Source organism: Ranitomeya imitator, chromosome 7 (assembly GCF_032444005.1).
Source record: "Ranitomeya imitator isolate aRanImi1 chromosome 7, aRanImi1.pri, whole genome shotgun sequence".
In the NCBI taxonomy this organism is placed as follows: domain Eukaryota; kingdom Metazoa; phylum Chordata; class Amphibia; order Anura; family Dendrobatidae; genus Ranitomeya; species Ranitomeya imitator.
In genome coordinates, this window is record NC_091288.1 from 169,611,625 (window position 1) to 169,635,965 (window position 24,341).

Here is a 24,341-nt window from a genome sequence, read left to right on the forward strand (position 1 = left end):
ATATTTCCATTGAAGACCACTCTGAAGAAACCACCTTGGCTGATTATAACAACATTACGTATAGAAGTTCTGTGGCAGTTTCCCGAATGAGGGACCAATTCGCAGAATACTTTATTTCACGAAAGGATGAGAGAGTTTGAACAATTTTTCTTGGACCTTGTAACCGTATTTTACCTTATTGTACTCAAGTTGTGTACCTGTTTGTGTTGCCCCCAAAGTATTTAACCTTTAACCTTATATTACCAAAGTTTGGTACCTGTTTGGGTTGTACCCAAAGTATTTTACCTTCTTTTACCAAAGTTGTGTACCTGTTTGGGTTGTACCCAAACTATTTTATCTTCTTTTGCCCAAGTTATGTACTGTAACGCCCACAGGGTGGGACAAGGTATAGTGGACTCACTAGACCACTGATGGTGCAGTGGCGGCTATATACCCGATACTCAAAAGACAGGAGAGTGGATCTCATAAACCAAAAGCTATTTATTAACATAGTAAAAACAAAAAGGAAAACTGAGTCAGAGGGAAAGAACCTCTGGATCATAACACTGTACCACGTAGTGGAGCACCGGGCTAGGTCTACCCCTATACAGGGATTCCCCCGTCACAACATCAGGTGCCCTGAATACCACGAAACCAAGACCAGAGGACGACCCGTACTGACAATCTAGCAACACAGTAGAATACTTGGGCCTGCTGGTGGAGAGAATCCCCGGAGCTCCATGAAGTCCAGAAATGTTGATCCCACCGGTAGCAGGGACAGGAAGGTTCCGTGAGAAGAGGCAAGACAACTTGGAGTGGGAACCGGAGAGACCAGAGGAGTCCAGGATGGGAATCGCCAGAAGAGGACTCTGTGAAAATAGAGGTATCATTAAGGTGCAGAGCACAGCAGAGTGTGGCCTGAAGCTGGGGCAACTATCCAGAGAATGAACACGTTGCCTGAGCACGTCCCTTAAGGGGAGGGTGCTTTTTATGCACAGAGCATCATGACACAGACAGCCCTAATAGCAAACAGGTGTCCTGCTGTTTTAAGTATGTGCAGGAAGCGGGGCGCACCTCCTAAGAGCATTTCCAGGCTACCTGCCAAGAGGATGCAGGTTCTTAGCAGAGAAAGGAGCTGCTGAACGTCTGGAGCCATGGACAGGGTGAGCAAAGCTGTGTAATAGGCGCCGGCCTCCCTGCGCAGCAGAGACCGGACCTGCGGCTGAGGGCATGACATGTACCTGTTTTGGTTGTACCCAAAGTATTTTTCCCTCTTTTACCCAAGTTATGTACCTGTTTGAAGTATTTAACCTCTAACCACATTCTTAAATGTATTACTATATATTAAAATACAAATTTTGTTTTAACAAAAGAGTTTTATTAAACATATTTTTTTAACAAAAATAACTTTCATAAGTTAGCATAATTTGGGGTGGATATTGCTGGAGGGGCTGTCAGATTGGGACACTTCTACAGTGGGAGTGTTGAGAGAGGAATGTGGTGGTGGTGAAGGATCAGTAGGTAGCGGTGAAGGGGTGGAGAAAGAAAGTGAACAGGAAACTGGGAGTTGGATTTGGAATGATGGAGGGGTGTAGTTGATAGATTGGGAGGCAGAAGAGGTTATGGGTGAAGAGGGTTGGGATAGTGACATGATGTGTGAAGGAGACTGATGGTAGTGGGCAGGGAGAGGAGGCGCGGAAGATGTTGTTGGGAACTGGTATGGGGCGGGATGTTGGTAGGGGTCAGGATGCTGGGACGGGGCACGAGCAGAATGTTGGCACGAGTCAGGATGCTGGGACCGGGTACGATGCTGGTACAGGTCAGGATGCTGGGACCGAGTACGATGCTGGTACGGGTCAGGATGTTGGGACGGGGTATGGACAGGATGTTGGTACGGGGAAGGATGTTGGTATGGGTCAGGATGATGGTAGTGGCTGGAGTGAGGGACAGTGGCTGGAGGGGGGCAGGTGGAGGAGGGGGGCAGGTGTGGTGGCTTGAGAGGTAACAAGTGCTAGAGTAGACTGGCACAATTGCATTACTTGCATCTGCTGTTCAGGAGATAGCTTATCCATGCGCTAGAGTACCGACCGGAAAAAAGTGTGGTTCGGTGAGTGACTTGCTTCTGAATGCATCCGTAGCAGAAGTGTATACAACTCGAGAATGCTTTTATTTACCAAATTGAAACCTGCGGCCATTTGCTCGGAAAAAACTTTCAGACAGCTCTGGAAGGATGTGTTCAGGTGCAAGAACTCGGGCGCATAGCTCTGTCCCTGACCCCTCTGCCACTGACAACCCGAAGCCACAGGTGTAGTAGAGGTGGCAGCATCAGAGGGGTCGGTTACAGGAAAAGCTATATCCTCACCAGCAGATTCATGCAATGCAGGCGGCCAGGATGCTCCAGCGCTGGTAGATGGGACCAAGGCATCAGATGCGAGGGAAGGCTGGGAAGGTGCGGAGGGGCCGGGACTGTCGAAGTGTCCCGCGGTGGCGGACTCCTGAGGGATCGCCCCAGAAGGGTTCAACTCTGCTGCAGGCTCCCGAGTGCTCCCGACAGTGCTGTGGAACAAAGAGAATAAAATATATAATTAATATACTGATATTGCATGGCCCTGGCTGAAACAACAAAAGCCGGTTAGACATGTAAAACATTGGTTTTTAAATGTGGTGGGTAATATTTACCTTCGGCTCACCATCGTTGACCTGAGGAACAACAGGGCTTGGGCATATTTATATCTGCTACTGCGTCCTCCAGATCCACTCGGGGCCTGCATCTCTTTGTTGAACTCCTTCTTGAAGCGATCCCTGATCGACCGCCACCGCTTGACAATCCTCTCACCTAAAAAAAAAAGAAAACACAAATTGGTTTGGATACAACACTTTAAATCCATCAACATAACTGAACTGTGTATACTTACGTGCTTGATTCTGGGCCCAAACATCGAGATCCTCCCAGTTGTCTACCAGCTGTTTGCAGACTTGCTCCCAGAGCCGACGTGTCATCAGCGTGGCGGTGGTCACCCATGTTCCACAGCGGCTCCCTCTCTCGGATGAGATCGATGAGGAGGTCGATATTTAGCCCGACCTCCTCACCGCCCGACTCAGGAGCACGATGTGAAGCCTGTTAAAAAAGAAAAAAAAATTAGATTCACAACAACATAAAGTTTAACCCCTTTACCCCCAAAGGTGGTTTGCACATTAACCCCTAAATAACCAATACGTCTTTTAACTGACCTGAGATATAAGAGAATAGCCTCCCCATGCAGGTGACAATCCAGCAGCTGTCGGCTGTACACTATAGCTGACAACTTGTTGCATCACCAACGATCAGTGTTTGCACCGTCCAAATCTGTTTAACCCCTTAGATGCTGCTGTCATTAGTGACTACATCATTACAAATGGTAAACAGAGTGTGGGGGCTTCCTCTGTATCCCAATCAGTGCCCTCAGATCATCATTTTGTGGTCCTGATGTTTGCCATGGCAATTCATGACCAAATAGTGGCCTTAGAGTCGGCCGGCTGTAGTAATCTGTTCAGAAGTTAGCGGCATTTAGGTGATAAAAATACACATTTTCATTTCTGTCATACCACTTTGCATTAATTCCTGTAAAGCACCTGAAGGGTTAATAAACTACCTGACTGCAGTTTTCAATATGTCAGGAGGTGCTGTTTTTAAAATGGTATCACATTTGGGGGTTTCCCAATATATGGGACCCCTAAAGCCACTTGAAACATGGATAGGTCCCTAAAAATAAATTTTGTATATTTCCTTGAAAAAATGAAAAATTACTGCTACATTTTTAAACCTCCTAAAATGCTAACAAAATAAAATAACATTTTACAAATGGTTCTGATGTAAAGCAGACATGTGGGAAATGTTATTTATTAATGGTTTGCTATCGTATGACTATCTGGATTAAAGGAATAATCATTCAAAGTTTGAAAATTGTTAATTTTTAACTTTTTTCTCACATTTCTGATATTTTTTATAAATAAATACAAATCATATCGACCTAAATTTACCATTATCATAAAGTATAATGTGTAATGAAAAAAACATCTCAAAATCACTGGGATTTGTTGAAGAATTCCAGATTTATTGTCACATAAAGTGACACTGGTCAGATTTTAAAAATTTGGCTCCGTCACTAAGGGGTTAATGACCGGGCAAATTTTTACAATTCTGACCACTGTCCCTTTATGAGGTTATAACTCTGGAACGCTTCAACGGATCCCGGTGATTCTGACAATGTTTTCTCGTGACATATTGTACTTCATGATAGTGGTAAAATTTCTTTGATATTACCTGCGTTTATTTGTGAAAAAAACGTAAAATTTGGTGAAAATTTTGAAAATTTCCCAATTTTCCAACTTTGAATTTTTATGCAATTAAATCGCAGAGATATGTCACACAAAATACTTAATAAGTAACATTTCCCACATGTCTACTTTACATCAGCACAATTTTGGAATCAAAAATTTTTTTTGTTAGGGAGTTATAAGGGTTAAAAGTTGACCAGCAATTTCTCATTTTTACAACACCATTTTTTTTTTTAGGGACCACATCTCATTTGAAGTCATTTTGAGGGGTCTATATGATAGAAAATACCCAAGTGTGACACCATTCTAAAAACTACACCCCTCAAGGTGCTCAAAACCACATTCAAGAAGTTTATTAACCCTTCAGGTGTTTCACAGGAATTTTGGGAATTTTTAAATAAAAATGAACATTTAACTTTTTTCACAAAAAATTTACTTCAGCTCCAATTTGTTTTATTTTATCAAGGGTAACAGGAAAAAAAATGGAGAACTTTGAACCCCCAAGTGTTTCACTACAGTTTATAATGCAGAGTCGTGAAAATAAAAAATATTTTTTTTCCACAAAAATTATTTTTTAGCCCCCAGTTTTGTATTTTTCCAAGGGTAACAGTTGAAATTGAACCCCAAAAGTTGTTGTCCAATATGTCCTGAGTACGCTGATACCCAATATGTGGGAGGGAACCACCGTTTGGGCGCATGGCAGAGCTCGGAAGGGGAGGAGCGCTATTTGGAATGCAGACTTTGGCTGCCGTCACACTAGCAGTATTTGGTCAGTATTTTACATCAGTATTTGTAGCCAAAACCAGGAGTGGAACAATCAGAGGAAAAGTATAATAGAAACATGTCAACACTTCTGTATTTATCACCCACTCCTGGTTTTGGCTACAAATACTGATTTAAAATACTGACCAAATACTGCTAGTGTGAAGGCAGCCTTAGATGGATTGGTCTGCAGGCGTCACGTTGCATTTGCAGAGCCCCTCATGTAACTAAACAGTAGAAACCCCCCACAAGTGACCCCATATTAGAAACTAGACCCCCCCAAAGAACTTATCTAGAGGTGTTGTGAGAACTTTGAACCCCCAAGTGTTTCACTAAAATTTATAACGCAGAGCCATGAAAATAAAAAATCCTTTTTTTTCCCACAAAAATTAATTTTAGCCCCCAGTTTTGTATTTTCCCAAGGGTAACAGGAGAAATTAGACTGCAAAAGTTGTTGTCCAATATGTCCTGAGTACGCTGATACCCCATATGTTGGGGTAAACCCCTGTTTGGGCACACTGGAGAGCTCGGAAGGGAAGGAGCACTGTTTTACTTTTTCAACGCAGAATTGGCTGGAATTGAGATCGGACGCCATGTCGCGTTTGGAGAGCCCCTGATGTGCCTAAACAGTGGAAACCCCCCAAATCTAACTGAAACTCTAATCCAAACACACCCCTAACCCTAATCTCAACAGTAACCCTAACCACACCCCTAACCCTGGCACACCCCTAACCATAATCCCAACCCTATTCCCAACCGTAAATGTAACCCAAACCCTAACCCTAACTTTAGCCCCAACCCTAACTGTAGCCTTAACCCTAGCCCTAACCCTAGCCCTAACCCTAGCCCTAACCCGAAAATGGAAATAAATACATTTTTTAAATTTTTTTATTTTTCCCTAACTAAGGGGGTGATGAAGGGGGGGTTTGATTTACTTTTATAGCGGGTTTTTTAGCGGATTTTTATGATTGGCAGCCGTCACACACTAAAAGACGCTTTTTATTGCAAAAAATATTTTTTGCGTTACCACATTTTGAGAGCTATAATTTTTCAATATTTTGGTCCACAGAGTCATGTGAGGTCTTGTTTTTTGCGGGACGAGTTGACGTTTTTATTGGTAACATTTTTGGGCACGTGACATTTTTTGATCGCTTTTTATTACGATTTTTGTGAGGCTGAATGACCAAAAACCATCTATTCATGAATTTCTTTTGGGGGAGGCGTTTATACCGTTCCGCATTTGGTAAAATTGATGAAGCAGTTTTATTCTTCGGGTCAGTACGATTACAGCGATACCTCATTTGTATCATTTTTTTATGTTTTGGCGCTTTTATACGATATAAACTATTTTATAGAAAAAATAATTATTTTTGCATTGCTTTATTTTGAGGACTATAACTTTTTTATTTTTTCGCTGATGATGCTGTATTGTGGCTCATTTTTTGCGGGACAAGTTTTTCAGCAGTACTATAGTTATTTATATCCGTCTTTTTGATCGCGTGTTATTCCACTTTTTGTTCGGCGGTATGATAATAAAGCGTTGTTTTTTGCCTTGTTTTTTTTTTTACGGTGTTCACTGAAGGGGTTAACTAGTGAGACAGTTTTATAAGTCGGGTCGTTACGGACGCGGCGATACTAAATATGTGTACTTTTATTGTTTTTTTTTATTTAGATAAAGGAATGTATTTATTGGAACAATATTTTTTTTAACCCCTTCATGACCTTGGGATTTTTCGTTTTTCCGTGTTCGTTTTTCACTCCCCTCCTTCCCAGAGCCATAACTTTTGTATTTTTCCGTCAATTTGGCCAAGTGAGGGCTTATTTTTTGCGGGACGAGTTGTACTTTTGAAAGACATCATTGGTTTTAGCATGTTGTGTACTAGAAAACGGGAAAAAAATTCCAACTGCGGTGAAATTGCAAAAAAAGTGCAATCCCACACTTGATTTTTGTTTGGCTCTTTTGCTAGGTTCACTAAATGCTAAAACTGACCTGCCATTATGATTCTCCAGGTCAGTACGAGTTCATAGACACCTAACATGACTAGGTTATTTTTTACCTAAGTGATGAAAAAAATTCCAAACTTTGCTAAAAAAAAAAAAAAAAAAAAAAAATTGCGCCATTTTCCGATACTCGTAGCGTCTCGATTTTTCATGATCTGGGGTCAGTTGAGAGCTTATTTTTTGCGTGCCGAGATTACGTTTTTAATGATAGCATTTTGGTGCAGATACGTTCTTTTGATCGCCCGTTATTGCATTTAATGCAATGTCAAGGCAACCAAAAAAACGTAATGCTGGCGTTTCAAATTTTTTTCTCACTACGCCGTTTAGCGATCAGGTTAATGCTTTGTTTAATTGAAAGATCGGGCGATTCTGAACGCAGCGATACCAAATATGTGTAGATTTGATTTTTTTTTATTGATTTATTTTGATTGGGACGAAAGGGGGGTGATTCAAACTTTTATATTTTTTTTATTTTTTTTTAACTTTTATTTTTACTTTTGCCATGCTTCAATAGTCTCCATGGGAGGCTAGAAGCTGGCACAGCACGATCGCCTCTGCTACATAGCATTGATCTGCTGTTCGCTGCTATGTAACAGAAAATCAGGTGTGCTGTGAGCGCCGACCACAGGGTGGCGCTCACAGCCACCGGTCATCAGTAACCATAGAGGTCTCAAGGACCTCTATGGTAACAATGGAGAAGCATCGCCGACCCCCGATCATGTGACGGGGGTCGGCGATGACGTCATTTCCGGTCGCCTGGCCGGATGCGGTAGTTAAATGCTGCTGTCTGCGTTTGACAGCGGCATTTAACTAGTTAATAGGTGCGGGCAGATCGCGATTCTGCCCGCGCCTACAACGGGCACATGTCAGCTGTTCAAAACAGCTGACATGTCCCGGCTTTGATGCGGGCTCACCGCCGGAGCCCGCATCAAAGTGGGGCTTCTGACCTCGGACGTACTATCCCGTCCGAGGTCAGAAAAGGGTTAATTATTTATTTAGGAATTTTTTTATTTTTTTTTTCACACATGTAATTTTTTGTTTCTTTAACTTTTTTACTTTGCCCCAGGGGGGCACATCACAGTAAAGTGACAGATCGCTGATGTGACACTTTGCTGTGCACTGTGTCAGATCAGCGATCTGACATGCACAGCAGGGAGGCTTCCCGGCGCCTGCTCTGAGCAGGCGCTGGTAAGCCACCTCCCTGCAGGACCCAGATGCAGACCCGCGGCCATTTTGGATCCGGGCCTGCTGCAGGGTGGAGGAGGTAAGAGACCCTCGCATCAACGCGATCACATTGCGTTGCTGCGAGGGTCTCAGGGAAGCACGCAGGGAGCCCCCTCCCTGCACGATGCTTCCCTATACCGCCGGAACACTGCGATCATGTTTGATCGCAGTGTGTCGGGGGTTAATGTGCTGGGGCCGTGACCGCTCCTGGCACATAGTTCTGGATGTCAGCTGCGATAGTCAGCTGACACCCGGCTGCGATCGGCCGTGCTTCCCCCGTGAGCGCGGCTGATCGCTCTGGACGCACTATTCCATCCTTGGGAAGTAGGGCCCACCCCACATGGACGGAATAGTATGTCTAATGACAGAAAGGGGTTATAATAACATTAAAAAAAAAAAGACGTGCCTATAGGATGATGGCCGCCCTGAGTCTCACGCCGACGACCCTGGGAACCGCTGTGAAAACCTCTGGATCGAGCACTGGATTCAGAAGACTATGGAAAAACAAAAATTGTGCTTGTATGTTGCCTTTTTATGTGTTGTGTGCAGTGTGATGTCTATAATGATCATTTTGTATGTGTTGTATATTGTGTGAAGTCTGTAATCATCAGTTTGTATGTGTTGGGTGTAGTATGAGGTTGTGGTTCCGGGATGCATGCAAGAAACTTACCAACTGCGATCCCGCTCCAGGTCTCTCTCCATCCCTTCGGTCTTCGTCTGGAAGCACCTCTTCTGCTGCAGCTTCCTACAAAAATGAGAGATTGATAAATACATTAATAATATATATATACAGTACAGACCAAAAGTTTGGACACACCTTCTCATTTACAGATTTTTCTGTATTTTCATGACTATGAAAATTGTACGTTCACAATGAAGTCATCAAAACTATGAATTAACACATGTGGAATTATAGACTTAACAAAAAAGTGTGAAACAACTGACAATATGTCTTATATTCTAGGTTCTTCAAAGCAGCCACTGTTTGCTTTGAGGACTGCTTTGCACACTCTTGGCATTTTCTTGATGAGCTTCAAGAGGTAGTCACCGGGAATAGTCTTCCAACAATCCTGAAGGAGGTCCCAGAGATGCTTAGCACTTGTTGGCCCGTTTGCCTTCACTCTGCAGTCCAGCTCACCCCAAACTATCTCGATTGGGTTCAGGTCTGGTGACTGTGGAGGCCAGGTCATCTAGCATAGCACCCCATCACTCTCCTTCTTGGTCAAATAGCCCTTACACAGCTTGGAGGTGTGTTTGGGGTCATTGTCCTGTTGAAAAATAAATGATGGTCCAACTAAGCGCAAACCGGACGGAATAGCATGCCGCTGCAAGATGCTGTGGTAGCTATGCTGGTTCAGAATGCCTTCAATTTTGAATAAATCCCCAACAGTGTCACCAGCAAAGCACCCCCACACCATCACACCTCCTCCACCATGCTTCACGGTGGGAACCAGGCATGTAGAGTCCATCCGTTCACCTTTCTGCGTCGCACAAAGACACGGTGGTTGGAACCAAAGATCTCAAATTTGGACTCATCAGACCAAAGCACAGATTTCCACTGGTCTAATGTCCATTCCTTGTGTTCTTTAGCCCAATCAAGTCTCTTCTGCCTGTTGCCTGTCCTTAGCAGTGGTTTCCTAGCAGCTATTTTACCATGAAGGCCTGCTGCACAAAGTCTCCTCTTAACAGTTGTTGTAGAGATGTGTCTGCTGCTAGAACTCTGTGTGGCATTGACCTGGTCTCTAATCTGAGCTGCTGTTAACCTGTGATTTCTGAGGCTGGTGACTCGGATAAACTTATCCTCAGAAGCAGAGGTGACTCTTGGTCTTCCTTTCCTGGGACGGTCCTCATGTGAGCCAGTTTCTTTGTAGCACTTGATGGTTTTTGCAACTGCACTTGGGGACACTTTCAAAGTTTTCCCAATTTTTCGGACTGACTGGCCTTCATTTTTTAAAGTAATGATGGCCACTCATTTTTCTTTACTTAGCTGCTTTTTTCTTGCCATAATACAAATTCTAACAGTCTATTCAGTAGGACTATCAGCTGTGTATCCACCAGACTTCTGCACAACACAACTGATCGTCTTAACCCCATTTATAAGGCAAGAAATCCCACTTATTAAACCTGAAAGGGCACACCTGTGAAGTGAAAACCATTTCCGGTGACTACCTCTTGAAGCTCATCAAGAGAATGCCAAGAGTGTGCAAAGCAGTCATCAAAGCGAAAGGTGGCTACTTTGAAGAACCTAGCATATAAGACATAATTTCAGTTGTTTCACACTTTTTTGTTAAGTATGTATTTCCACATGTGTTAATTCATAGTTTTGATGCCTTCAGTGTGAATGTACAATTTTCATAGTCATGAAAATACAGAAAAATCTTTAAATGAGAAGGTGTGTCCAAACTTTTGGTCTGTTCTGTATAAATATATATATATATATATATATATATATATATATACAATAGATAGATATGGGACAGATAGATAGGGCTGCCGATGCCGGGGAGGGCTCCCAGAAGAAGACATGGCTGATGGCTGGCTGATGGCTGAGATGCTCTCTGGCTGGCAGGCTCTTTGCCTGGCAGGCTAGGCTCTCTGCTGGCAGGCTCTTAGCTCTCTGGCTGGCAGGCTAGGCTCTCTGCTTGCAGGCTCTTGCTCTCTGGCTGGCAGGCTAGGCTCCCTGCTGGCAGGCTCTTGCTCTCTGGCTGGCAGGCTAGGCTCTCTGCTGGCAGGCTCATGCTCTCTGGCTGGCAGGCTAGGCTCCCTGCAGGCAGGCTCTTGCTCTCTGGCTGGCAGGCTAGGCTCTCTGCTGGCAGGCTCATGCTCTCTGGCTGGCAGGCTAGGCTCTCTGCTGGCAGGCTCTTAGCTCTCTGGCTGTCAGGCTAGGCTCTCTGCTGGCAGGCTCTTAGCTCTCTGGCTGGCAGGCTAGGCTCTCTGCTGGCAGGCTCTTGCTCTCTGGCTGGCAGGCTAGGCTCTCTGCTGGCAGGCTCTTGGCTCTCTGGCTGGCAGGCTCTTTATGGCTGGAAATGAGTGAGGGCCTCACTGGCATTGCTTGTATATGTGTCCTGGGGTCAGGCCAATAGGTTCTGAGCATGCTCAGATTAAAAAGCCAGATCAGGTCGCCGGATCCGGCTTTTTGCGGCATCCATAGACATGCATTGTAGCAAAAAGCCGGAAACGCCGGATCCGGCCTTTCTGGCTTTTTCGCCTCAGACAAAAAATGTTACTGTAGACGTTTTTCCCAGACGCCGGAATCGAAATTTTCACCGGATCCGGAAAAAAACCGTCGTAAAATAGCGGTCCGTCGTGCAGAGAAAACGTTCATTAGAACATTTTGTGGACGTCGGTAAATCAGTCAGCGACGCATCCTGCGCTGCCCATCGTCGGCTCCAATGGAAGCCTATGGGCGCAGGATCTGTCGCTGACCGTCACACGCAGGAATCCAGCGACGGATCCAGTTTTTCCCTTCTGAGCATGCCTGGAAGGTTTTTCAAGCACGGGAAAAAGTGTCTCTCTCTCTCTCTCGTCCCCGGACATTTAATTGCCGGAATTACTCTATGACGGATCTGTCATTACACTTGATTCGTCGCACACGCTTTTCCCTATTTTCATGACGTCTGTCTACACGTCATTTTGCTGCACCACGACGGACCCCTGGAAAACAGAAGTGTGAAAGTAGCCTAAAGGTACCTTCACACATAACGATATCGTTGCAACGTCACAATTTTTAAGACGTAGCAACGATCCCGCTAACGATCTCGTTATGTGTGACAGCGACCAACGATCAGGCCCCTGCTGGGAGATCGTTGGTCGTTGGGGAATGATCAGGACCTTTTTTTGGTCGCTGATCACCCGCTGTCATCGCTGAATTGGCGTGTGTGACGCCGATCCAGAGATGTGTTCACTGGTAACCAGGGTAAATATCGGGTTACTAAGCGCAGGGCCGCGCTTAGTAACCCGATATTTACCCTGGTTGCCATTGTAAAAGTGAAAAAAAAAACACTACATACTCACATTCCGATGTCTGTCACGTCCCCCGCCGTCAGCTTCCCTGCACTGACTGTCAGCGCCGGCCGTAAAGCAGAGCACAGCCGTGACGTCACCGTTGTGCTCTACTTTACAGCCGGTGCTTACACAGTCAGTGCTGGAAGCTGACGGCGGGGGACGTGACAGACATCGGAATGTGAGTATGTAGTGTTTTTTGTTTTCACTTTTACAATGGTAACCAGGGTAAATATCGGGTTACTAAGCGCGGCCCTGCACTTAGTAACCCAATATTTACCCTAGTTACCCGGGGACTTCGGCATCGTTGAAGACAGTTTCAACGATGCCGAAATCTTTCCCCTGATCGTTGGTCGCTGGAGAGAGCTGTCTGTGTGACAGCTCCCCAGCGACCACACAACGACTTACCAACGATGACGGCCAGGTCGTATCGCTGGTCGTGATCATTGGTAAGTCGTTTAGTGTAATGGTACCTTAAGGGCAAGAGGAGGTGAAGAATTCAATTCAATTCAATTGATACATTGAAGGAACGCTTAGAGATGTAGGAGAACAAGAGAGAATGGTGTCCTTGAAGCTGGGAGAGCGGAGCTTAGTGAGGAGGAGGTGTTTGTCAAGAGTATAAAATGTTGCAAAGTGATCCAGGCAAATCAGCCAGAAGTAGTGGCCATTAGTTTTAGCTGTTAGTGGATCCTTAGTGTCATGATCCCAATGGCAGGGGATCACAAAAGGACAAGCACAAAAAATAAAACAAGCTCTAGGGTGATGGAAACTGAGCTGACAGCGATCCTGAACCGCAACACACAACTAGCTGTAGCCGGGGAACGTGCCTACGATGATTCTAGACATCTCGCGCCAGCCGAAGAACTAACTTTCCCTATTAGAAGAAACACAGACCTCTCTTGCCTCCAGAGAAACACCCCACAGAAATAGCAGCCCCCCACATGTAATGACGGTGAAATGAGAGGAAAGCACATACGTAGTTATGAAAACAGATTCAGCAAAATGAGGCCCGCTAAAGCTAGATAGCAGAGGATACAAAAGTGAACTGCGCGGTCAGTGAAAAACCCTACAAAAAACCATCCTGAAATTACTAGAACTCATGTTCCAACTCATGGAACATGAGGAGTAATATCAGCCCACTAGAGCAACCAGCAAAAAGGAATCACATATCTGCAAGCTGGACTAAGACAAAAATTAAGCAAAACGTGGAACAGGAAAATCAAAAACTTAGCTTGTCCTGAAGAATACAGAAGCGGGAAGCAGAGGTAACAAGACACACTGATTACATTGATAGCCGGTGAGGAAATGACAAGAAAGCCAGGTTAAATAGGAAACTCCCATATCCTGATAGAACAGGTGGACACCAGAGACCGCAGAGAACACAAGTCACCCAGTACCATCTGTAACCACCAGAGGGAGCCCAAAAACAGAATCCACAACAGTACCCCCCCCTTGAGGAGGGGTCACCGAACCCTCACGAGAACCACCAGGGCGACCAGGATGAGCCCTATGAAATGCACGGACCAAATCAGCAGCATGAACATCAGAGGCAACCACCCAAGAATTATCCTCCTGACCATAACCCTTCCACTTGACCAAATATTGGAGTTTCCGTCTGGAAACACGAGAATCCAAGATCTTCTCCACAACATACTCCAATTCTCCCTCCACCAGCACCGGAGCAGGAGGCTCAAGCGAAGGAACAACAGGTACCTCATACTTCCGCAACAACGACCGATGGAACACATTATGAATAGCAAACGATGCCGGGAGATCCAAACGAAACGACACAGGGTTAAGAATTTCCAAGATCCTATAGGGACCGATGAACCGAGGCTTGAACTTAGGAGAAGAGACCTTCATAGGAACAAAAGGAGAAGACAACCACACCAAGTCCCCAACACGAAGTCGAGGACCCACGCGGCGACGGCGATTAGCAAACTGCTGAGCCCTCTCCTGGGACAACTTCAAATTGTCCACCACATGACTCCAAATCTGATGCAACCTATCCACCACCATGTCCACTCCAGGACAATCAGAAGGCTCCACCTGACCAGAGGAAAAACGAGGATGAAACCCCGAATTACAAAAGAAAGGAGAAACCAAGGTAGCAGAACTAGCCCGATTATTAAGGGCAAATTCGGCAAGCGGCAAAAAGGTAACCCAGTCATCTTGATCAGCAGAAACAAAACACCTTAAATAAGTTTCCAAGGTCTGATTAGTTCGTTCCGTCTGGCCATTCGTCTGAGGATGGAATGCAGACGAAAAGGACAAATCAATGCCCATCTTAGCACAGAACGTCCGCCAAAATCTAGACACAAACTGGGATCCCCTGTCAGAAACGATGTTCTCCGGAATCCCATGCAAACGAACCACGTTCTGAAAAAACAGAGGGACCAACTCAGAGGAGGAAGGCAACTTAGGCAAGGGTACCAGATGAACCATCTTAGAAAAGCGGTCACACACAACCCAGATGACGGATATTCTCTGAGAGACAGGGAGATCCGAAATAAAGTCCATGGAAATGTGCGTCCAAGGCCTCTTCGGAATAGGCAAAGGTGACAACAATCCACTGGCCCGAGAACAGCAAGGCTTAGCCCGAGCGCAAACTCCACAAGACTGCACAAAAGAACGCACATCCCTCGACAAGGAAGGCCACCAAAAAGACCTGGCCACCAAGTCTCTAGTACCAAATATTCCAGGATGACCTGCCAACGCAGAAGAATGGACCTCGGAGATGACTCTACTGGTCCAATTATCCGGAACAAACAGTCTTTCAGGCGGACAACGATCAGGTTTATCCGCCTGAAACTCCTGCAAAGCACGTCGCAAGTCTGGGGAGACAGCTGACAAAATCACCCCATCCCTAAGGATACCAGTGGGCTCAGAATTTCCAGGGGAGTCAGGCACAAAACTCCTAGAAAGAGCATCCGCCTTCACATTCTTTGAACCTGGCAGGTATGAAACCACAAAATCGAAACGGGAGAAAAACAGTGACCAACGAGCCTGTCTAGGATTCAGACGCTTGGCAGACTCAAGGTAAATCAGATTTTTGTGATCAGTCAAGACCACCACACGATGTCTAGCACCCTCAAGCCAATGACGCCACTCCTCAAATGCCCACTTCATGGCCAAAAGGTCCCGATTACCAACATCATAATTCCGCTCAGTGGGCGAAAACTTTCTAGAAAAGAACGCACATGGCTTCATCACTGAGCAATCGGAGCTTCTCTGTGACAAAACCGCCCCCGCTCCAATCTCGGAAGCATCAACCTCAACCTGAAAAGGAAGCGAAACATCTGGCTGACACAACACAGGAGCAGAAGAAAACCGGCGCTTAAGTTCCTGAAAGGCCTCCACAGCCGCAGGAGACCAATCAGCAACATCAGCACCCTTCTTAGTCAAATCCGTCAAAGGCTTAACAACACTAGAAAAATTAGTTATGAAACGACGATAAAAATTAGCAAAGCCCAAGAACTTCTGTAGACTCTTAAGAGAAGTAGGCTGCGTCCAGTCACAAATAGCCTGAACCTTGACGGGATCCATCTCAATAGTAGAAGGGGAAAAAATATACCCCAAAAAAGAAATCTTCTGGACTCCAAAGAGACACTTTGAACCTTTTACAAACAAAGAATTGGCCCGCAGGACCTGAAACACCTTCCTGACCTGCTGAACATGGGACTCCCAGTCATCCGAAAAAAACAAAACATCATCCAAATACACAATCATAAATTTATCCAGATATTCACGGAAAATATCGTGCATAAAGGACTGGAAGACAGAAGGAGCATTAGAAAGTCCAAAAGGCATCACCAAATACTCAAAATGGCCCTCAGGCGTATTAAATGCGGTTTTCCACTCATCACCCTGCTTTATCCGCACAAGATTATACGCACCCCGAAGATCAATCTTAGTGAACCATTTAGCCCCCTTAATGCGAGCGAACAAATCAGTCAACAATGGCAAAGGATACTGATATTTAACTGTAATCTTATTCAAAAGACGGTAATCTATACAAGGCCTCAAGGAACCATCTTTTTTGGCCACAAAAAAAAAACCTGCTCCCAAAGGGGACGAAGATGGACGGATACGTCCCTTTTCCAAGGACTCCTTAACATAATCCCGCATAGCAGTATGCTCTGGCACTGACAGATTGAACAAACGACCTTTAGGAAATTTACTGCCAGGAATCAAATCTATAGCACAATCGCAATCCCTGTGAGGAGGAAGCGAACTGAGCTTAGGCTCCTCAAAAACATCCCGATAATCAGACAAAAATACCAGAACCTCAGAAGGAGTAGATGAAGCGATAGAAATCGGAGGTGCATCATCATGAACCCCCTGACATCCCCAGCTTAACACAGACATTGTTTTCCAGTCCAGGACTGGGTTATGAGTTTGTAACCATGGCAGACCAAGCACTAAGACATCATGTAAATTATACAGTACCAGGAAGCAAATCACCTCCTGATGAACGGGAGTCATACGCATGGTCACTTGTGTCCAGTACTGAGGTTTATTCATAGCCAAAGGTGTAGAGTCAATTCCCTTCAAAGGAATAGGGACTTCCAGAGGCTCCAGACTAAACCCACAGCGATTGGCAAATGACCAATCCATAAGACTCAGGGCAGCGCCTGAATCCACATAGGCATCGACGGAAATGGATGATAATGAACAAATCAGCGTCACAGACAGAATGAACTTAGACTGTAAAGTACCAATGGCAACAGACTTATCAACCTTTTTTGTGCGTTTAGAGCATGCTGATATAACATGAGCTGAATCACCACAATAAAAACACAACCCATTTTTCCGCCTATAGTTTTGCCGTTCACTTCTGGACTGAATTCTATCACATTGCATTGTCTCAGGTGCCTGTTCAGAAGACACCGCCAAATGGTGCACAGGTTTGCGCTCCCGTAAACGCCGATCAATCTGAATAGCCATAGTCATAGACTCATTCAGACCTGTAGGCGCAGGGAACCCCACCATGACATCTCTAATGGCCTCAGAAAGGCCATCTCTGAATCTTGCAGCCAGGGCGCACTCATTCCACTGAGTAAGCACCGACCATTTCCGAAATTTCTGACAATATATTTCTGCTTCCTCTTGCCCCTGAGAGAGAGCCAATAAAGCTTTTTCAGCCTGAATCTCTAGGTTAGGTTCCTCATAGAGCAAACCCAATGCCAGAAAAAACGCATCCACATTGAGCAACGCAGGATCCCCTGGTGCCAATGCAAATGCCCAATTCTGAGGGTCACCCCGCAGGAAAGATATAACAATCTTGACTTGCTGAGCAGGGTCTCCACAAGAGCGAGATTTCAAAGAAAGAAACAACTTGCAATTGTTCCTAAAATTCAGAAAACTAGATCTATCTCCAGAAAAAAACTCTGGGATAGGAATTCTAGGTTCAGACATAGGAGCATGTACAACAAAATCTTGTATATTTTGAACCTTAGCAGCAAGATTATTCAGGCTGGAAGCCAAACTCTGGACGTCCATGATAAACAGCTGAGGTCATAGCCATTCAAGGATTAAGAGGAGGTAAGACGCAGCCAGGCTGCAATTAAGGCTAGGCAGCAAACTCTGAGGGGAAAAAAAAAAAAACTTCCTCAGACTACTTTTCCTCCTACTTCAGCCAATACGATTACCACTTTTAGTCCGGCTATACTGTCATGATCCCAATGGCAGGGGATCACAAAAGGACAAGCACAAAAAATAAAACAAGCTCTAGGGTGATGGAAACTGAGCTGACCGCGATCCTGAACCTCAACACACAACTAGCTGTAGCCGGGGAACGTGCCTACGATGATTCTAGACGTCTCGCGCCAGCCGAAGAACTAACTTTCCCTATTAGAAGAAACACAGACCTCTCTTGCCTCCAGAGAAACACCCCACAGAAATAGCAGCCCCCCACATGTAATGACGGTGAAATGAGAGGAAAGCACATACGTAGTTATGAAAACAGATTCAGCAAAATGAGGCCCGCTAAAGCTAGATAGCAGAGGATACAAAAGTGAACTGCGCGGTCAGCGAAAAACCCTACAAAAAACCATCCTCAAATTACTTGAACTCATGTTCCAACTCATGGAACATGAGGAGTAATATCAGCCCACTAGAGCAACCAGCAAAAAGGAATCACATATCTGCAAGCTGGACTAAGACAAAAATTAAGCAAAACGTGGAACAGGAAAATCAAAAACTTAGCTTGTCCTGAAGAATACAGAAGCGGGAAGCAGAGGTAACAAGACACACTGATTACATTGATAGCCGGCGAGGAAATGACAAGAAAGCCAGGTTAAATAGGAAACTCCCATATCCTGATAGAACAGGTGGACACCAGAGACCGCAGAGAACACAAGTCACCCAGTACCATCTGTAACCACCAGAGGGAGCCCAAAAACAGAATCCACAACACCTTAGAGACTGTAGTAAGGGTAGTTTCAGTAAAGTGTAAAGAGCGGAAATCAGATATTAAAGGTTCACAAAGAGGGTTATCTAAGTGAGGATTAGATAAACGTGGATCAAATGTTCCAGGAGTTTAGAGATAAAGGAAAGAATAGAGACAGTTCTGTAGTTGACAGTGCAGTTCTGATTGAGGGACTTTTCTTAGTAATGAGTTAATGATGGCATGTTTGAAGGAGAAGGGAAAGTTACTGGAAGAGAGATGTTAAATATTTTAGTTAGGTAGTTAGTGACAGCTGGGGAGAGAGATTGAAGAAGTTCAGAAGGAATATGGTCACTGATGCAGGTAGTAGTGTGAGAAGATCTCCATCAAAACAGATAGAAGTAGACAAATATGGTGCTGGTCACCAAGATGCTCATCCCAGTTAAGAGTTAGACTGTGGCAGAAGTTCAGAAGTGAGAGGTGAAACTGCAGGATTTGAGGCATTGCAGGCCTATGGGCTGAAAGGTCACAAATTGCCTTGATAAGCCTACGTTGGCCCACAAGAAGTTGCATAACCAGTCCATATAAGTTGTCCATAGCCAACAATGGCAACAGAGCTGATGCCAATGCACCTTTGGAATCCATGGTCTGAGTATTCTGATGTAGACTCACCTGATGACGTGGATTCTCTAAGCCATAAGTCAGGCTAAGCAACATATGCCGAATGCGATGGCACAGAGGGCAGGGCTTGCTAGATACCATGTGGATCAACAAAGACCAGGACAGCAGGGTATGCAGGATGACAGGCAGTCAAACAGAGCAGGAAACACCAGAAGACAGAGGCAGGTGTGTATATTAGAGAATCTGCAAATTTATAAACAGTCCAGAACATGCTGCAAACAAACGGTTAATAGCAGAGTTGAATGCTATCAGCAGACAAATGGTCAATGCCAGAGAAGTATGTAACCAGCAAACCATTTTTGCTCATTGCAAAGAAGCAATCGAATGGTTAAGCATAAGTGATAAAGAGGCAAAATTAATTATTGCATGCAGAAAAGATGACACTCAATTGCAACAGCGTTGTAGCATGACCAGCAGTATAAGAGAGAAGAGTTTTTATACTTAAAGCAGACTAATGGTTAAGGGCAGATGTGCACAGGCTTGTAGGGATGATTACATACTGTGTCAGAGACCTCCCAGAACTTTCCGGAAGGCAGACGTCCCCTAACCCTTCCTGTGCGTGGCGCCATACTTCTTCACCATCTGATGGAGCCCAAGCTCGAGGATCCAGAAAAGAAACCATGTTCCTGTATGGCAGAACTGAGCCAACAGATCATCACCTTTCATCCCATGAGATCATCTCATCAATAGCGATCACCCCATGAGGAAGGGGCTCTCCTTGTCTCTCTGTTATCAGCCAGGGCATTACGACCTCCAGGGTTGATGTTCTCATAGGAACAGCCATGGGCCTAACACAAGCCCCAGGACGGCCTAAATAACGATCAACTCCAATATACTACTATTAAATAGCTCAGATTTCCTAGTGGGACAAATACATTTAAATAAAAGTTTATGAAAATTCATGTAATGGAAAAAGTTCTGATAAAAACTTTAACTCGTAACATAGAAAAGCGTTCTATGGATTTGGCGATGCCGTCATTGTAAAAATCATTGTAATAAGGGGTTAAAATATCCTCGCAGAAAGTCGCAACAAATGTCATGTGACAACAATTCTTACATTAAAAAACTAAAAAATGTGAAAAAAATAGCAGTGACCTAAGTTAAGTGACGTTAGGGAAACTCAGCCTGGTGCCGACAGGGGGAGCTCTTCCACAAAACATCTCCTCCTGCCATACAGCGTCAGGTCTGGGAGCAGCGCGCACTCGCTGTCGGCTTTTTTCTGTGTCGTGCGTGTCTTGCTCACTTACGGCACATTATTATTACCCACAATCCCACGGCTGGAGAGTTGGATCCGATCACGTGACTCGCGAGGCGGACACGCCCTTCTGCTCGTGACGCACAGCTGAGGGGCGTGGCTTTAACTGTTGACTAAGTTTGGCACCAAACGGATACTGTCCGCCACGTGATCTGATTACCGGAGCGGCTGAGGCGAGGCATGGAGGCGGCGGTGTCGAGTAATGACGAGGTGAGGGGAGGACATGCGGGGCGGTGTGTGTCTGTGTGTGTGCAGAGAACGGAACTTGCCCTACTTTACATGAGCGCCTTGTTCTGCGCGCCCAGCGGCCCTTGTCATAAGCCGGGCTTTGTAAATAAAGATTTTTAGAGTCAAAGTTATCACGAGGCTGTGGTAGTAGGCTCCGGATAGAGAGGGCTGAGCTCTGGGGGCGCTCTGCACCGTCCACTCATCTCTATGCTCCTCTCTGTACCGTCCACTCATCTCTATGCTCCTCTCTGTACCGTCCACTCATCTCTATGCTCCTCTCTGTACCGTCCACTCATCTCTATGCTCCTCTCTGTACCGTCCACTCATCTCTATGCTCCTCTCTGTACCGTCCACTCATCTCTATGCTCCTCTCTGTACCGTCCACTCATCTCTATGCTCCTCTCTGTACCGTCCACTCATCTCTATGCTCCTCTCTGTACCGTCCACTCATCTCTATGCTCCTCTCTGTACCGTCCACTCATCTCTATGCTCCTCTCTGTACCGTCCACTCATCTCTATGCTCCTCTCTGTACCGTCCACTCATCTCTATGCTCCTCTCTGTACCGTCCACTCATCTCTATGGTCCTTTATGTGAATTTAATGCATCTTCTCTTTTGTCCTCCATTATTCTCAGCCCAGTGCAGATGGAGTATGCCATGGTGGGGCTCTGTGCGTTTCCTCTGTCTGCTGGTTCCGCTCATCGGCATGGTTCTGATTCTCGGGGGCGTGCGTTTGTTGGTCTTGCACCCGGGCACCTTACTATGCCGTTCGGGCCCTGTAGTGTCATGCACAGTAGCTGGCAGCGCTGTGAGGGCCCTTTGACGCATTCGGTGGCCCCATCGGGATTCGGACTTGTGCACCGATGGGACCATTGACTATAATGATGCAGAAGGAGTCACCGTGTGCGCTGTCATGCATCATCTTCAGTCATATGCGCCTATTGGAGGCGGTGACTCCATCTGCACCTTTAACCCCTTCAAGACCCAGCCTATTTTGACCTTAAAGACCTTGCCGTTTTTTGCAATTCTGACCAGTGTCCCTTTATGAGGTAATAACTCAGGAACGCTTCAACGGATCCTAGCGGTTCTGAGATTGTTTTTTCGTGACATATTGGGCTTCATGTTAGTGGTAAATTTAGGTCAATAAATTCTGCATTTATTTGTGATAAACACGGAAATTTGGCGAAAATTTTGAAAATTTCGCAATTTTCACATTTTGAATTTTTATTCTGTTAAACCAGAGAGATATGTGACACAAAATAGTTAATAAATAACATTTCCCACATGTTTACTTTACATCAGCACAATTTTGGAAACAAAATTTTTTTTTGTTAGGAAGTTATAAGGGTTAAAATTTGACCAGCGATTTGTCATTTTTACAACGAAATTTACAAAACCATTTTTTTTAGGGACCACCTCACATTTGAAGTCAGTTTGAGGGGTCTATATGGCTGAAAATACCCAAAAGTGACACCATTCTAAAAACTGCACCCCTCAAGGTACTCAAAACCACATTCAAGAAGTTTATTAACCCTTCAGGTGCTTCACAGCAGCAGAAGCAACATGGAAGGAAAAAATGAACATTTAACTTTTTAGTCACAAAAATTATCTTTTAGCAACAATTTTTTTATTTTCCCAATGGTAAAAGGAGAAACTGAACCACGAAAGTTGTTGTCCAATTTGTCCTGAGTACGCTGATACCTCATATGTGGGGGTTAACAACTGTTTGGGCGCACGGCAGGGCTTGGAAGGGAAGGAGCGCCATTTGACTTTTTGAATCAAAAATTGGCTCCACTCTTTAGCGGACACCATGTCACGTTTGGAGAGCCCCCGTGTGCCTAAAAATTGGAGCTCCCCCACAAGTGACCCCATTTTGGAAACTAGACGCCCCAAGGAACTTATCTAGATGCATAGTGAGCACTTTGAACCCCCAGGTGCTTCACAAATTGATCCGTAAAAATGAAAAAGTACTTTTTTTTCACAAAAAAATTCTTTTAGCCTCAATTTTTTCATTTTCACATGGGCAACAGGATAAAATGGATCCTAAAATGTGTTGGGCAATTTCTCCTGAGTACACCAATACCTCACATGTGGGGGTAAACCACTGTTTGGGCACATGGTAAGGCTCGGAAGGGAAGGAGCGCCATTTGACTTTTTGAATGAAAAATTATTTCCATCGTTAGCGGACACCATGTCGCGTTTGGATAGCTCCTGTGTGCCTAAACATTGGCGCTCCCCCACAAGTGACCCCATTTTGGAAACTAGACCCCCCAAGGAACTTATTTAGATGCCTAGTGAGCACTTTAAACCCTCAGGTGCTTCACAAATTGATCTGTAAAAATGAAAAAGTACTTTTTTTTCACAAAAAAATTATTTTCGCCTCAATTTTTTCATTTTCACATGGGCAGTAGGATAAAATGGATCATAAAATTTGTTGGGCAATTTCTCCCGAGTACGCCGATACCTCATATGTGGGGGTAAACCACTGTTTGGGCACACGGCAGGGCTCGGAAGGGAAGGCGCGCCATTTGACTTTTTGAATGGAAAATTAGCTCCAATTGTTAGCGGACACCATGTCGCGTTTGGAGAGCCCCCTGTGTGCCTAAACATTGGAGCTCCCCCACAAGTGACCCCATTTTGGAAACTAGACCCCCCAAGGAACTTATCTAGATGCATATTGAGCACTTTAAACCCCCAGGTGCTTCACAGAAGTTTATAACGCAGAGCCATGAAAATAAAAAATAATTTTTCTTTCCTCAAAAATGATTTTTTAGCCTGGAATTTCCTATTTTGCCAAGGATAATGGGAGAAATTGGACCACAAATATTGTTGTCCAGTTTGTCCTGAGTACGCTGATACCCCATATGTGGGGGTAAACCACTGTTTGGGCGCACGGCAGGGCTCGGAAGGGATGGCACGCCATTTGGCTTTTTAAATGGAAAATTAGCTCCAATCATTAGCGGACACCATGTCACGTTTGGAGAGCCCCTGTGTGCTTAAACATTGGAGATCCCCCAGAAATGACACCATTTTGGAAACTAGACCCCCAAAGGAACTAATCTAGATGTGTGGTGAGGACTTTGAACCCCCAAGTGCTTCACAGAAGTTTATAACGCAGAGCCATGAAAATAAAAAAAAAAATTATTTTCTCAAAAATGATCTTTTAGCCTGCAATTTTTTATTTTCCCAAGGGTAACAGGAGAAATTTGACCCCAAAAGTTGTTGTCCAGTTTCTCCTGAGTACGCTGATACCCCATGAGTGGGGGTAAATCACTGTTTGGGCACATGCCGGGGCTCGGAAGTGAAGTAGTGACGTTTTGAAATGCAGACTTTGATGGAATGCTCTGTGGGCGTCACGTTGCGTTTGCAGAGCCCCTGATGTGGCTTAACAGTAGAAACCCCCCACAAGTGACCCCATTTTGGAAACTAGACCCCCAAAGGAACTTATCTAGATGTGTGGTGAGCACTTTGAACCCCCAAGTGCTTCATAGAAGTTTATAATGCA

At 44.9% G+C, this 24,341-nt stretch overlaps 2 protein-coding genes across 7 annotated transcripts in view; one reads left to right on the plus strand and one right to left on the minus strand.

Moving 5' to 3' along the window:
* Window positions 1-460: 460 nt before the first annotated feature.
* On the minus strand, window positions 461-20,632 carry LOC138645029 (uncharacterized). Of its 5 annotated transcripts, XM_069734031.1 has the most exons (7): window positions 20,450-20,593; window positions 8,954-9,028; window positions 8,690-8,777; window positions 2,895-3,097; window positions 2,659-2,815; window positions 2,342-2,535; window positions 461-848 (listed from the first exon to the last, which is right to left on the minus strand). In XM_069734031.1, the coding sequence occupies exons 4-7, from the start codon at window positions 2,977-2,979 to the stop codon at window positions 610-612; spliced, it is 675 nt and encodes a 224-aa protein (XP_069590132.1). In that variant the 5' UTR covers window positions 2,980-3,097; window positions 8,690-8,777; window positions 8,954-9,028; window positions 20,450-20,593; the 3' UTR covers window positions 461-609. The 5 variants fall into 5 exon arrangements, with proteins under 5 accessions (XP_069590132.1, XP_069590129.1, XP_069590128.1 ...); XM_069734028.1 differs by lacking the exon at window positions 20,450-20,593 and adding an exon at window positions 20,602-20,632 and having other exon boundaries at window positions 461-2,535; XM_069734027.1 differs by having other exon boundaries at window positions 461-2,535; window positions 20,450-20,604.
* Window positions 20,633-20,704: 72 nt separating this feature from the next.
* Window positions 20,705-24,341, plus strand: part of ATF7IP2 (activating transcription factor 7 interacting protein 2) — a 59,728-nt gene continuing 56,091 nt past the window's right edge. For both annotated transcript variants that reach the window (XM_069734033.1, XM_069734032.1), the window contains exon 1: window positions 20,705-20,819. In XM_069734033.1, the coding sequence (XP_069590134.1) occupies window positions 20,790-20,819 (30 nt within the window). In that variant the 5' untranslated portion in view covers window positions 20,705-20,789. The remainder of the gene's footprint in view (window positions 20,820-24,341) is intronic.

Excerpts from the sequence above, each read along its gene's own strand:
- LOC138645029 (XM_069734030.1), bottom strand. The coding sequence starts at position 2,979 with ATGACACGTCGGCTCTGGGAGCAAGTCTGCAAACAGCTGGTAGACAAC. Across the intron at positions 2,816-2,894 it reads TTGGGCCCAGAATCAAGCAC|GTGAGAGGATTGTCAAGCGG; the intron begins GTAAGTATACAC and ends TTTTTTTTTTAG. Across the intron at positions 2,536-2,658 it reads TCAACGATGGTGAGCCGAAG|CACTGTCGGGAGCACTCGGG; the intron begins GTAAATATTACC and ends TTTGTTCCACAG.